At 39.2% G+C, this 16,244-nt stretch overlaps 1 protein-coding gene across 5 annotated transcripts in view; it reads right to left on the reverse strand.

Annotated features, from left to right (window-relative positions):
* fat3a (FAT atypical cadherin 3a) overlaps positions 1-16,244 on the reverse strand; it is a 248,915-nt gene that overhangs the window by 42,673 nt on the left and 189,998 nt on the right. For all 5 annotated transcript variants that reach the window (XM_042414703.1, XM_042414702.1, XM_042414700.1 and 2 more), the window contains 6 exons: positions 6,728-6,924; positions 6,193-6,346; positions 5,616-5,849; positions 4,120-4,512; positions 2,847-3,061; positions 304-441 (listed from right to left, as the gene is read on the reverse strand). In XM_042414703.1, the coding sequence (XP_042270637.1) occupies positions 304-441; positions 2,847-3,061; positions 4,120-4,512; positions 5,616-5,849; positions 6,193-6,346; positions 6,728-6,924 (1,331 nt within the window). The remainder of the gene's footprint in view (positions 1-303; positions 442-2,846; positions 3,062-4,119; positions 4,513-5,615; positions 5,850-6,192; positions 6,347-6,727; positions 6,925-16,244) is intronic.

The following is a 16,244-nucleotide window of genomic DNA, read 5'->3' on the forward strand; positions in this document are numbered from 1 at the left end:
AGAGATATGCTATAAAACAGGACATCCTCTGGAGAGCATAAATGTGTTCAGCAAATTTTAGTGCATATCATATTTGAATATTTCTTGTGTACAAGTGGAAAGCTAGGCTTGACAGAAAACAACAAACATCAGGGTCAACTAAAAATATGAGAATAATCTACTGGAGACACAGGATACCTATCATGACACTCTGGAAAAAGGATGCGTTTTAAAAAGTCTGCTATTCGTGACTCTCGCAGGCTCTGAGCTATTGTTAGAGAGAATTCTGTGTTTGTATGTGTGTATACGTGTGTGTCTCCTCACTGTCTCACGGTCCAGTTGCTTGTTGACCTTGATGACCCCATTGAGTGGGTCAATGAAGAACTGGTTGTCTCGGTCTCCACTGACGATGGAGTAGAGGATGGCTCCATTCAGCTGACTGTCCACGTCCTCTGCTACCAACTGCAAACAAATAACACACACACACGCACACAAATGTGTGTCATACACTTTGACCATTTGTCTCTGTCTCATACATAAACACTTGCTTTATAAAACTGGACAAAATGTTTTTCATCCATAAATCACTGATTCTTAATAAGCTGCACAAACATGAGCTTTCTCTGTTCCAATTGTCTTCTCTGCCAGCCTGTCAGCACACACAGGTTTCTATGGATACAGGGACTCTGAGTTTCACATGTGACTGCACTGCTTTGGAGTCCAATATAAAGCTCAGGTTATTTAGTTCAATGTGATCCAAACTTTAGCAACTCAAACACACACTTTCAGGTGATCAGAGTTGTCTGAGTTCTCAGGCCAGCAATGTTTTTGCTGTTGAAGGTAATTCATTTTTCCTTTTTGAATGTAAAACAGGCTGCCTTGCACAGGCTAGATTTATATTCTATATATTCTTACATGAGACAGACTAAGACTGTGCAGCAGAAAGCGAGTGCCAACTGGGTTACCCACAGACCTGAGAGGTATACTTTTTGTCACATCTCACAGGTGCTTTATTCTATCATTCCAATTTTTCATGACTTTGTCAATTAATTTGTTCCGAAAGACTTCATATCATAGTTTTTTTGTTTCTGTTTTAATTGGTACTTTTTAAAAAATACCATGTATTGGGGTCCCGGGGACCTCAGTCAAAAGCACCCAGTTCCACCTGTGTAGTTTTAATAGATGGAACTATTTATTGATTTCATGTTTGCCATGGGTCCTAATTTAAAGTATCACACACTATCGGGGGGAAGGGCACTCCATCAGTCATTTTGAAGGCTTTATGGGAAGATTGTACTTGGAATAAAAGCTGCAATTTGCAATTTAAAGAAAAGTATATACTTTCATTTTGCACAATATACTGTAACTTAACTGAAACTTTCCTGAAATAATAATAATAATCTGTTCTTTTTTCAGATGACCTTAATTACATAACTAATAATGTTCTGAGAAAAAATAAATTAACATTTTGCTATGATGGTTGTTGCTTCTTGGGGTCCGCAGTGACCCCAGTCAGTAGTCCTTGTATGTTAAATACTATATTGGTAGGATCATGGTTAAAGTAATGCTGGGAGACTTACGATCCAAGGAAAAATGTTGCTGATGTTGTTCTTTGCTTTGGTATGTTGGTTCATTGATATAGAGAACGCAAGCAGTGACTTTAGATGACTATGATTTTCTGATACAATTCATTACTAAATCTATTTTAGATATTACAGAGTTATTACAGTATATTTCAGTGCTTATACTTATTTATACTGACTTGGAACATATTGTATTGTATAAATAACAATAACAGTGTCTTGTATGTTTTAACTGATTTTCTAAAAATATTATTTTCTTATTATTTTATTTTCCAAAGCATGCTGCACTGTACTGTTGTTGACTTTTGAATGCAATTTGATCGCAATACCTGCTTCGTGTGTGTGTGTGTGTGTGTGTGTGTGTGTGTGTGTGTGTGCATGCATTAGGGATAAAAAATCCATTACAGTGAACACAGAGTCACCTGTATTTGTTTGACAAGTTATTGCGTAAGAAAATTGATTTCTGAAGTGTACATTACTAAACAAAGAAAATGTAACTATGAAACAAATAGAAACAGAAATGTCTATTGGCTGCCTGGAAAACAGTATGCTCACCACTTGTTCTGTCTGTGAAGCTCACCAAATACAAGCTTAACGCGCTATCAAATCCAGGGAGATCAGTTGTACATTAGAAATCAGTAATTGCTAACATCTAGGTTAAGCTGATAATAGCACCATGAACAGCCATTAGCTATTTTACTCTTTCTTCACAAAGAAAAATACAAAGAAAGACATAAAAAAGGTAAAGAGATATAAAGGCCTAAAGCTCTTCAAGTGGAACAAACAAAAAATTTGCTGTTTTATTGAGCATTCTTAGATAACTTGTGTATGAAGTTTGCTTGAGGCACTAGAGCACAGCTCTGAGTGTCCAAAATAAAAAAGGTCTGTCCTCTGGGGAGCAGAAATTTGTTCAATAAATGTCATGGCAATTAGATTCTGATATTTCTTGCGTAAAGGTGGAAAGTTTTGCTGTTAGACAAAAGGTCAGGGGCTCCCCCAGAACACAAGGATTTAACCTCTGTCAAGGGGATAGTCAAAGCTAATTTAACAGAAATACAGCCATTAGGAGAGTGTTGGTCAAGGGGAATTTTAAGAGTGATGATGGCACTACAGAAAAGGTTAGGGGTTCATCAAAATATCAAATTTAATGAAAATATGGCCATTACTCTAGCTGCAAATATATCTTGTACTGGATGAAAGGTGTTGGACTGACAGAGTGAATGACACTTCCATCCTCAGGCCCCGCTTGCATGCAGGGAAGAGCTGACTCTGACCCCAACCTACCTGTACTACAGACTCTCCAATGGTGGCATCCTCTGACACCACTGCAGTGTAGAGGTCGCGGCTGAACATGGGTGCATTGTCATTGACATCTGTCAGGTTTATGTTCACTGTAGTAATGGCACTCAGTGGTGGTGTGCCGCCATCACAAGCCTCAACTGTCAGGAAGTAGTCCTTGCAGGTCTCATAGTCTAGAGACTGGGCAACTAAAATGGCACCTGAGGAAGTTAAGCAGAGAGAGGGAACAGAGATATGCATTTGAATACATACAAAGGGTAAAATTTGAATATAAATATCATGTGGGGGATGGGAGAGTAAATATAATGTTCTAAAGATATACGGTATACTGTCAAACGAATAACACATCTGTTGGCTATATGTGGCTGGCGTTAAAGATCTGGCAATATTCTACAACTTTATTACTGTCAACAAATCCTAGGGCAGGAGCCAAACCAACAATTGCTATTACCCTACAAAGTATTGTGTGTGTGTATGAAAGCCTGATATATCTTATTCCTCAATGTGATAGAGCGCCATTGTTTCATTAATACACAGCTAAAAATAGCTCCCAACAAATGCACTATTTCCTCCTGTTTCAGTAATGTTTGTTAAAAACTACAGTGACCAGCTGTTTTAAGAAATTAGTGAGACTTTTTTTCCCAAATGAAACTATATATTTGATTTCCGTCTTCAGGAGGAACCAATGGACTTGGGACTGAGAGCCACAGACAGGATAGGGGAGTCAGAAAGTGTTGAGAGACAGACTAGCACATTGTTGGTTTGGGAATTTCATGGGTTTTGTTGACAATAAGAAAAATATAGCCTTATCCAATTTTTACTTGTCATTTCTGTCCAGCTCTGTTTTTAGACATGGTCAACATATTAAAAACACATATGTCAGATAATTTAATAAATTGGAACTAAATGGGCTCAATTCCATGTCAAAAAAGTCTGCACTACATATATATATATGTACACACATATTTTTATGTACACACACCATGGTGACTGCAGTGATTATAGGTATGTGAGCAGATATCATACTAGAATTGACCCTAACAATGAATACGGCTACATTTTGCTGCGCTGTCCTGCTGCGCAACTGGAATGGAGCTAATTTGTCTGTGAGCAATGAACTTACTGCCACACTACACAGCTTGCAGAGTTCATGGCTGCCATAATATGAATGTGAGGCGGGGGTAATGGAAAAGACATGTTGTAGCGTGCCTCAAGTGTAAACAAAATGAAGGTGCAGAGATGTGGCAAGCACACTCACCAGTCAGTGGGTGGATATGGAACTTCCCGTGCTCGTTGCCTGATCGAATACTGTAGGTAATCTCAGCATTGGTCCCTATGTCCTTGCTGGCAGCGTAAACTCTGAGAACCTCAGTGCCTACTCCCACATCCTCAGGCACTGTCGCCAGCTGATCACGGCGCTCGAACACCGGTGGGTTGTCATTGATGTCTAGTACAGTGATCGTGACATTGACCAATGAGGAGAGGGGCAATGGTGAACCCTGGTCAGACGCACGGACTGTTATCTGATAAGCCGGCTGGACCTCGCGGTCAAGGATGCGTTCCAGGACCACAATGCCTGAGGATTTGTCGATGGAGAAGGAACCTCCAGCAGAGTCTGCCAGGGAGTAGACCACTATACGGCCCGGACCAGCTACACAGACAGATGAAGAGGGGTGTCAAGTACACATCAGAGGTTTAAAACCCTAAGTATGCTTCAAACTAAGTGCTTGTCTAACTGTGTCTCAAACCACCTTTCCTATTATGGGTGAATATGAGAAATTTTGAAACAGACAATCTCACAATGACATCTACTTTATTCATCGATTTAACAGATGTGTGGAGGTATGAGTATGCAGGGTTTGAACTTCTCTCTCAAGCTCTTGTTTTTGCATTCATCAAACAACTACTTCTCTCACTTTTCATATGAACAACCAAGAACAAAACTATTAATGCCCTCTGTGTCCCCGCTCACTCAGCATCATCAACATTCAACTACTGTACTGAAGTTGAATAAGCAAGAAGTTGGTCTGTAAACTGTGATGAATCTTTAGAAAAGACAGTTTGGCTCAACTTCATTTTCTTTTCCAAGTAAGTTGGGCTAACCTGCAGGTTTGTTTCCAACCTGTCTGATTGTTTGACTGATCATATTTCTTGACCCGTCAGACTTCTTTCTACTGAGGAACAATCACCATGTTCCCAGATTTCAGCAATGAACTTGGTGAGCAGAAATAAGAGAGCAAGAGTAGAAATCATGGACAAAACTATGAAAACGAGACTGAAGTTGTAATAAACCATAATTATCCTTTCATATAAAAAAAGAAAAACAAATGGGTGATGCAGCCTTCTTTAATAATGCACCTTCACTTTAGACCACTTTAATGGGGAGGGCAAGTTGTGTGGATATTTTAATGACTACTTGAAACATACTAATTTATTCCAATTTTAATTAGCACCATCCTTTTTATAATAATGAATAATATTTTTATTCATTTTATGGCTGTACTGTTTTAATCTCTTTACTTGTTGGATCATGTCCTTGTGTTTTTGTGTGTGCTGCTTTTGAATCGTATCATCTTGTTAAAATGAATGCCCTTTCAGCACCTTGCTTTTTACGTATGAGGGCTTTTATAAAAATAAAAGTAGTGGTAGTAGTAACAGTAATAGTATTTGTAGTAGTAACACTACTAGTCGTAACAGTAATATTAGTACTAGAAGGTGTAGAAGTAGTAACACTAGTGGTGGTGTTAGTATCACCTTCATCGGGGTCTATGGCCTGGATGCGGGTGAGCAGGGCTTTGGTGGCAGTGTCCTCATAGACACTGGCGGTGTACTGTGACAGCGTGAAGATGGGAGGGTTGTCGTTCACATCAGTCACTGCCAGCGTCACCTCAGCACGGCACCATCTCCCACCACCATCAGTTGCCTGGGCAACTAGACGGTAGTTGGGTGTCATCTCCCGGTCCAGAGTCACAGATGACTTAACCTCACCTGGATGGGTTATAAACAACATGTGACACATCGAGAGATGAAGCCAAACAGGGGCATGAGAGTGTGTCAGACTAGACTAGAGTAGACTTAACTATACTGTACTATACTATACTAGACTAGACTAGACCAGACTGAACTATAAACAGAATTATATACGTCTATTTGTGTAGGCAATGTGATTAGCTAGTGATCTGGCCCACTGTCACTGCTGCATTTCACTCCACATTGGATTGATTTGAGTTTCAATTTATGCAAATTCAGTGAAAAAAGCCTACATAGTAAGTGTTACTCAAAGAAAAATGTACCATTTGGATTTGTTTTCAAAGCCATGCTGCATTCCTACCGGTGTCTGCATCGATACTGAAGTCCTGGGATCCAGGACCATGTAAAGAGTATTGGATCCAGGCACTGACTCCCACATCTGCATCTGTAGCTCCAACCCTTAGTAGTACACTGTTGACTGGGAGGTCCTCTGGAATGAAGGCAGTATATACAGCCTGCAGACACACACACAAACAGCAAAGAAATAAAGAGACCCAGTCGCTGGAATGAAATGACACTATGAAATGTTGGTGTATCTTTGACGATGGCTACATTTGCATTGTTTGCCTGTAGCTGGTTGAAACGTCACTGATTCATTGTGTGTGTACTCCTTGTATGTAGTTCAACTGTATTTTGTATACAGGACCAATCCCACTGAGGATTTGTGGATGTGCACATGACTACTGTGTTACATTTACATTTAGCTCAGTCAAAAGAATGTTGTAGGCCTACAATGCATATAAAACTAACTGCCTTTTGCCACTGTGTTTAACTATTACTGTCCCAGTAGTTGTATCTGTCTTTTAAAAAGAGCAAAAAACAGTTTCATTCCTCACCTGGTCACAGATGGGGCTGTTGTCATTGGTGTCCATAACTGTCACCTCCACTGTTGCCCGGGAAACAAAGAGTCCATCGCTTGCGGTGACATTGATGATGTAGAGATTGCGTTCCTCTCTGTCCAGCGGCCCTTTCACATACATCTTCCATTCACCTTGAACCAGACCCAGAGCGAACACACCACGATAGTTCCCACCTGGACAATACACAAACAGAGAAACAGAGGAACAGAGTTAGGCTGTATTCAGACTGCGGTGCGGCGAAATTGTCAGTCCTCCCATTCATTTGAATGGGGGTAGTGCGTTTTGGCTGCGGCTGTTTTGGCCGCTGCTGTGCCACACTGGACTGCGGCCAGAAAGTTGAGCCAGAGTCAACTTTTGGAGAACTCACACTGCCTCAACAACACTGCGGCTGAAGGCTGCGGTGGCAAATCACTGCTGGAGATCAGACTGATCAGAGCTGTAAACTCTGCCATGAGGGAGTAGAAAGATGTTTCTAGGATGAGGGAAGGACATTTCTCTCCATTTGATAGCGTTAAAAGTAGAGTTGGACTTTGCTGTCGGCTTTCCCAACTCATTTTAAAAAAGACGAGAGAAAGAGAGAGAGAGCAGTGGTTGAGCGAGCTGGAGAGCTAGAGAGTGGTAGCAAGAAAGCCGGTGAATCAGATCAATAAAATGTTATTTTCTGATTGTTTCACAGTGGTAAAGTTCTAGAGCAAAAATAAACACGCCCACAACCACACACGCCTCTGCTCAACCCTGCGGCTGAACGCTGCACCGCCTGATTTGGTCTGAAGACGGCCTTAGGGTCTGAATAGTTTGCTGCCTCTTCCTGTTCATTCACCATGTGTAGCATCCAGCAGAACAGACTCTGGCAACACACTGGACTAACTTAACGGGGGGAAATAATCCTTTCTTACTCATACATTATCTCCTGTAAACCTTCTTAAAATCATGGTGTGCTTTTGGGTGGTAACAGACTACAACTAGAACTAGAACCTAGAGCTACACAATGCAGCTTCAAAAGAAGTTGAATCTCACATGATGGTTTTGCAAGTGGAGACAAAATTGTCCTGAGCATGTTGCTTGAGGAAAGACCACAGAGTTATTAATCAAAGTTTACAATATTGTAACCCTAGTTCTACAAGCACAGGCAGAGCCCTCTACTGGACTCTATGCGTAATACGCTCCTCCAATCACATGCATGCAATCGCCCACTGAAATTGGCATGTACATAGCCAGCCAATCAGGACATGCCTACCAATTACGTGTGCCTCACAGAGTGTAAAAGGCAGCGTCTTGCTGCTGCTCTCATCCCAAAACCAATATTGTAACCCTCTAGGTCACATGACTTGGTTCAGGTTATCTGTCGTTTTTTAGTCAGCCTGTTCAGAAATGTTCATGGCCGCCAGTGGTACAGGACATGCTTAACAGGTGGTAAGTAATTATATATTATTCATAGTTATTTTCAATAAAACAACAATATAAATTCATAACACTAACTATGACTAATGTCTTAATATGCTGATGAAGAAAAAATTGTCTAAAGGTGTTCATGGTGTTATTCAGCAACTTTTGAAATGTATGTATCCCACGAGATACGTTGCCAGATTAGGGGTAAAAAAAAAATTGGTCAATGTGTAATATTCAAAATTTAGTTTCAAACTGGAAGACATGTTCACTGCAAAAACAAGTATTATGACAATATACCAATTTCATTTTATACATACACACACACACACACACACACACACACACACACACACATATATATATATATATATATACATATATATAATGTGTGTGTGTGTATATATATATAATTACATACATACATATATATATGTGTGTGTGTGTGTGTGTGTGTGTGTGTGTGTATATATGTGTATATATGTATGTGTGTATATTTATGTTTATATTTATATTAGCGGTAGGCCCGAATACAAATACTACTACTAAATACTATTTGGCAAAGCACAAATCGTGAGTTTTTATGAATATTTGTTTCATACAAATATTTTAAAAATTATTTGTTATCGGGAAGAAAAAAAACCATGTCAAATACCAGCGTGCAGGTCGGTTACATCGCTATCTCAGTCTCTCTACTCTTCTCTGCTGTTACATCTATCAGCAGGTCTCAATGAGAGGAGTCACATCCACCTGCTACATGACGCATATTTCCTTATTTGGACATCACTCCCGGAGTTGGGGGTGTTCCTCAGAGACAAAACTGAGCTACTGACACACGCGAAGTGCTCCCAAGGGACTCTCCATAACCTGTTGTTCATCTTCTCCTTTCCACAACGTTAGGTTGTAAAAAATAGGCAATAAATGAAAAGTGCAAAGCAAGCATCGCCTTTGAAGTTCTTCACTACACATTACATGCTGTGCTGTCTCTGTGTTATGGGTGAATAAATAGGTAGAGGTCTGTCTGCAATGAGGTGATGAGTAAGGTTTTAGCTCAGTAGTCAGTGCAGTCGTCTATGATCTGGGAGACTCCAGTTTGAGACTCGGAGTGGGGACCTCCTTTGTAAGGTAGTTTATTTATGAACACTTATTGTAACACTTTAATTTTGTAAAATTGTGCATCTTGGTGCCATGACGTTGGCACGGTTTTGGTAGTCATGTCTGGTATTTTGTAGGGCTGTAGTCAACCAAAGAAAATCTTGGTCGACTAAAATCGTACATGATCTTAAACTATCGACTAATCGATTAGTCTGTCCCTCCTGCCGCAGGAAATAATGGATTACTCGTGGAAAGCTGTTGATGTAGCACTTTTCTCCTTATGAAAATAACACAGAGATTATTCGACAAATGAGAATTTAGTCGGACGAGAACCTATCAACCAACTAATCAACCAGTCGACCAGCAGACTACAGCCCTGGTATTTTGCTAACCTCAGTTGCTTCTGGTTGGTCAGGTGGGAAACTGCGTGCTAAGGTTTTTCTTCTCAAGAACATAGCACTGAGCTTCAGTATTTTGGGGAAAAGAGATAGGTACACCAGTACACCTTCAGGACAGGTACACCAGCAGAGCCCGGTGTTCAAGTACTCGATCAATGGCTTGAATCAGTTGAGATGGTTGTTCATTTGAGTGTGCCTTGTCCTTTTTTGAATTGGCAGAATTGATAGAACTGGAATGGTAGAACTGTGTGGTAGCCTATACTTTGATAAAAATGATAAAATCAGTTTAAAAACTAATATGTGTGATGTTAATGACCAGGGAAACAAAAATGTATCACTTCTCTTCATCAAATAAAACATCAAAATGTTTACCGTTATGACCATTTTCATACCTAAATAGGGCAACGTGTCCTGGGAGATACAACTCATAATTTCCAAAATATACAAAATATTTAGAAAATTTGTGTTGAAATGTTTTACTTAGGTGCAAATGAGATAAGTAATAACATTGAATTATTTTTTACAACTCATTTTCGACTTCTGCCTGTTCATGGGTTAAGATAGAACAATTGCAACCTTATTTTGTCCACCCATCCCTGACTGCAACATAGACCAACTGAGAAACTGCTTATAGAGGTCATGTTAGAGAAAGACATGTTGGAAGAGATATCACTGCTTTATATTTTCATCTCTTGATTGCAATACTCAAACAGTGGCAGTGAGTGTGGTACAAATAAAATCGACCTTAAGCATATTGAAACTACTGTCAGGCTGCTGTTGAACATGATGCTGCAGGCAGATATCTGTATGCTCAGCGGGACTGGAGGTCTGGCTGTTTAATTATGCTCACACTGATGGAGGAGCATGTAGATCTAGCATATATATTAATCTGTGTCTTTACTGTGCATTAATGCACAAACACCAGCTGTGTGTAAGTGTGTTTGTTTAGGGACCTGATCCTCTATCTCCCTATCCGTAACCTCCACTGCCACAGCAGATCCACATTGACACTCCTCTGCACAGATATTATACAAAAATACAACAGCATACTATACAAAACATAACATGCATCTATCAAAGAAAGCCTTTTCTTACAGCAGAGCTATTCTGATTCCGGTTGTTATTGAAATAGCTTTACTAATGTTACTGTACTTTAATGAACTACTACAGTAGCCTTAAATCTGCTGTGTAGCTATAACATGAAGAAAAAATAAACAAAAACAAATGTTGGATTTGATTTGGTTGGAAAATATTTAATATTAAAATACTCTGCATCAGCACCAGTGCCAAAAAACATGATCAGGACATCCCTAGTTTTAATTGAGCTCTGTGGCTGTCCAACAAGAAACATCCCTTCAAACAAACAAACCTAAGGCCTTCCTGACCCTTTGGGTCCCTATGGCTGAGGTCCACTGAGTCAGTTAATTAAGGCTGATGTGGACAAACTTTGGTACAGACCAAAACAACTGGGCAAAGACTACTCGACAGGGAGGGTCTGGTCTGCTTTCAAGCACACTGGTGCAGTGGTGAAAGCAAAACAGACCAACCTCAAGATTTTGTAATAGTAGAGATGTGATTTTACAGTAGCATAGATTCAAAAGCTAAACTACGGTTAAATCCATCTGCTGAATGTGAACTGTCAAGAAGGTGAACTTCTAAGCATCTGTCCAGGTGATCAATATGCAAGATCATTTCGTAATGTATGTGTGCGTCAGCCTGAGAGTGCAGGTCTTTTCTGTGATGCACAAGGACTTTAAACACAGGTGTGGTGCGCTTGTGTCCTACTCTGTATGTTTTGGGAGATTATAAAGTGAGAAAAAATGCAGCTGGAATACAGCAACTAAGTCATATCTTCTGTTTAGGGGACAGTAACCATCTCATCATATTTATATCAGCCAATATCAGTTTATCATGGAATTATCCATACAGGTGGATGTGTCACCTAAGACTAACAAGAAGTTGCAAGAAATACCAAAGATACTTTTTGATGTCATTTGCAAACAGTACCCTCATTACATTCTGAATTCATTCTCTAACTCTTTGTTCATTGCGGTAGTGTGGCCTCATTTGTGTTGGTTTTATATGCTACTTGTCTGATTATGAATGTTTCTTGTTCTCATGTCTCTCTTGAAAAAGAGATCTCAATCTCAATGAGACTAGAGACAAGTTTATTTTTAAACTGTAAAATGTCAGAGCAATATTTCTTGGTTATTAAACACTTAAATTTAAGGAATTTATCAAAAATGTTTGCTTATGTAATGCATCCATGTTAAAAAAACAAAAAAACAAAATACAAATATAGGCTGATATACAGTGCTGCTTGAAAGTTTGTGAACCCTTTAGAATTTTCTCTATTTCTGCATAAATATGACCTGATACGTGATCAGATTTTTACACAAGTCCTAAAACTAGATAAAGGGAACGCAATTGAATAAATGAGACAAAAACATTAAACGTATTCATTTATTTATTGAGGAAAATTATCCAATCTTACATATTTGTGTGAGGCAAAAGTATGTGAACCCTTGCTTTCAGTCCCTTTTGCAGCAATAACTTCAACCAAATGTTTCCGTCAACTATTTATCAGCCCTGCACATTGGTTTGGAGGAATTTTAGGCCCATTCCTCCTTACAGAACAGTCTCAACTGTTGTTGGGATGTTGGTTATTCTAAATGCATGAACTACCTGCTTCAGGTCCTTTGACAGCATTTCTATTGGATTAAGGTCAGGACTTTGACTCAGCCATGCCAAATCATTAACTTTCCTCTGCTTTAACCATTCTTTGGTAGAATCAATTGTGTGTTTAGGGTCGTTGTCTTGCTGTATGACCCACTTTCTGCTGATCTTCAGTTCACAGATGGATACCTTTACATTTTCCTGTAAAATTTGCTGGTACAAGTCAGAATTCATAGCTCCATCAATGATTGCAAGCTGTCCTGGTCCAGAGTCAGAAAAGCTGGCCCAAACCATGATACTGCCACCACAATGTCTCACAGATGGGATAAGGTTCTTCTGCTGAAATGCAGTGTTTGCTCATCGCCAATCACAATGCTTGTCATTCAAGCCGAAAAGTTCGATTTTGGTCTCATCCATTCACAGGACATTTTTCCAATTACCTTCTAGCTTGTCCATGGGGCTTGAGTAAACCATAGACAGCATGCACAAATATGCATTATGCAGAAATAGAGCAAATTCTAAAGGGTTCACAAACTTTCAAGCAGCACAGTATTGTTAACAGAAAAGCCAAATATCAGTATTGGTAGCCTAAAAAATTAATCATAGGACAAGATAGTTTAATCGGTCAAGTTGCGGTCTCAACAAATGATGCTTATAATAAGTTACAGAACATACAGCTCTGTAAATTGAAGCATGGCCTGCTGTCAGTCAGAGTTTGATTTCCCCTGTGGGTTAATGAAGCACTGATGATGCAGAATGACACCACCTTCCACATATGACTTCATGTTCACTCACTTCAAAGTCAAAGTCTGTGTGAAAAAAACGGACAGAGGGCAAACTATTTAATGTCTTATCTATTATATGAACAAACTGAACTAAGCCATAGATGTGAAAGAGACCTCAAATGCACTGCTAAGCACCTCTGTTGTAGCATGGTATGTTATGTCAACACTACATTATTTAACAATATTATGGACTTTGGTTTACAGTTGAAATATTCACATGTAGACATGAAAACACAAACAAATCATGGGCAAGCCTTCAAGTTTGGCAGAATGTTAGTGATTGGAGAGCTATCCCAAAATTCTGATTTCCATCAGAGTGTGAAAATACCAAAGAAACTGCTGAGCCCATGATAAGATAAGAAAAGATATACGTTCAAGTGTTGAATGCAGCTGCACATAGAAATTGTACTATAACACAGGGTATACACTGTTCCTAAAATGATAAAGAAGTCAGGACAGACTAGGAAACACATAATGAATAATGCAGTAGTAGCATGTGAGCCCAGGTTGCCAGCTGAGCTGCACAACCAGAGTCCAAACAAAATATAATACTGTCAAAAACAGCTAATTGCAAAATTCGAATCAAATACCCTTTCAGCTGGCTACAACAGTTACACTAAAATGAAACCGAAATAATCTTTTCACAGCAATGTTTCTCATTGTTCTGTCTTGATTTACTGCTGCACCTTTATATTGAGTAACATCAAGTGGTTCTCTCTTGAAAGTGAGAAAGGTCACATTTGTCAGTATTTTGACAGCTCATTTGCTTAGCTTTTTGCGAACTTTTCTGTTATCTACATATTTATTCTTTCTGTATTTGTAGTGTAGCAGCTGCTCATACCTCCTTGCCTCCTTCCTCTTTAGATGTCAAGTATAAGGTTACATCACTCACATGCCTGTCATTTACTCCAGCTGTCTGACTGATACTCATAACAATGCCATTAAAGGAAGGAAGTCCTCCATATTAATAGTCCTTCATTAGCTCTCTGTCTCCTGTCAGCATGGTAATCCTCTGTCTTAGTCTCCTGGGGAGACTAACGTCCCAACGTCATTATTGCCTACTGGCTTGTCAAAGAGCAGACAGCAAATCAGCAAAGTCAGTCTTTTGATCACCATTCGTATAATTAGTGCAACTTTAGCATTCATCCAGTTTTCCCTTCTTCTTTTTGTTCTTTTGTTTCCCTCTTTTGCCTTTGATATATTTCTTTTGTGCCTTAAGCATTTGTTTTTCATGTCACAGAGAGGTCTATATAATGACTCAAACAACAGTTTATCTTCTGCACATTTGGAAAAGGTTATGATATTGAACTCTTATAGATTTTCCTGGGTAAGCTGACTTTCTGACTAGTATCAAGACAAACCTATCTTGTTATATTTAGTAGAGCTCACAACTGACCGCTCAAGCACCTTTGGTAATACAAGAAACTGGCACTCTACTGAAACAATCAAACAATACATGAATATTTATGGACTTGGCAATAGCTAGAGAATGAGAACCCTTCATCACAAGAATATTCTTATTTTTCCTCCCTCCATCGGTCTTCTTCCCGAATTGACCTCTTTTTTGTCAGCAATTCACTCACCCCTAACAGCCACAAAACCACAATTAATTCCATCACCATGAGCGATCATGCTCCTGCCTCTCTCACCATAAACAATCATATATTAGACCCCCCCCTGAGATGGCAATTCAAGACTGTGACTTTAATACTAAATAAGTGAGGAGTGGGCATCAATTATGGAGATGAATGACTCTCCAGAAATGTCACCGTCATTACTATGGGAAACAGACAAAACAATAATCAGAGGAAAAATCATATCATATTCATCGTACAAGAAAAAACAGCAACAAAAACTGGCAAATAATTTAGAACAAAGAATTGCACATCTTACAAACCTTTACTCCAATAATCTCACAGAACAAATAAAAAAGGAATTTAGTAACCTCATAACCCAACTTGACAATATCATACACAAAAAAACCTCCACAATTTCCAATCCAACAACTTGAAGACAACAACTTTCAAAATAGCAACAAAAAAGAAATATTTAGCAAATCAACTGCAACACAAAAAAGAAAATTAAATCTTTCAAACTTTTTACAGCAACTTATACTCCTCCAGTTATGAACCTACTCCATCAGAAATAGAATCCTTCCTAAACAACTTGGACCCGCCCACACTATCAAAAGAACTGGCTAATAGTTAAGATGCATCAATCATCCCGGTTAACTCAATAAAGCCCTAAATCAAATGCCAAATAACAAATCACCTGGGGTCACATTTATAACTGTCACGTATGCACAAGGGGCTTGAAAGAGGCATATGCCACTTCCCACGCAAAAGTTGTGATCTATAAAAACAAACTTGACGGGAGAATGTGCGCACTTGTCTATAAACTCTGACCACTGCCTACGAACATTTTGGAGACAGGGGTAATTGGTGACGCAGATGGTGAGGCAGTGAATTGAAGCCAGATTGTATAATAATTCCTCTCACACACTTAATTTCACTTCCTATCAAATGTTAATTATAGATCCTTGCCTTCTCCAGTCACCTCACTGGCACATCTTCCCCTCCTGCACTCATATATGGACTGTGTAAATTAGAGAAACACCTGTATGCTGGATTTTGGAATAAATAAAAATAAATAAATGAATACAGTGTTTATTGTATTTTAGATATTGAGTGTGTGGTGCAAAAAATACTTTAAAGTGGTTAACTGGCCTGCTACAGGGTGTGGTAAGAACTTAATCAGAGATGTGAATTTAAAATCACAGGAATGTTTGCTGAAGTTGTATATGGGTTACACACATAACTTTGAGGAGTTCGAAATCAGGGAAATAAAACAATAAAAGTCCATTCATTCCTGTTGCGGTCCTTCCTCTGCAGCTGCTTGGGTGAAAGTGACGAGCTAAAGGCCCCATACGTTGACTCTCGAAACTGATTGGTCAGGCATCTCAAGACAGAGAGACTCATTGGTATGGCAAAAGAAACACATGCACATCAATATTCATGATTACTTTTGCATTGAGCATTTATGGTTGAGGGCATATACTTGTGGGCATATAGAGGGCTGGATATGAGGCTGATCCACACACATATATTTCCAGGTGGGCTGTGATTTGTAAAGGGAAAAATATATGTGCATATG

Source organism: Thunnus maccoyii, chromosome 6, assembly GCF_910596095.1.
Source record: "Thunnus maccoyii chromosome 6, fThuMac1.1, whole genome shotgun sequence".
NCBI lineage: Eukaryota > Metazoa > Chordata > Actinopteri > Scombriformes > Scombridae > Thunnus > Thunnus maccoyii.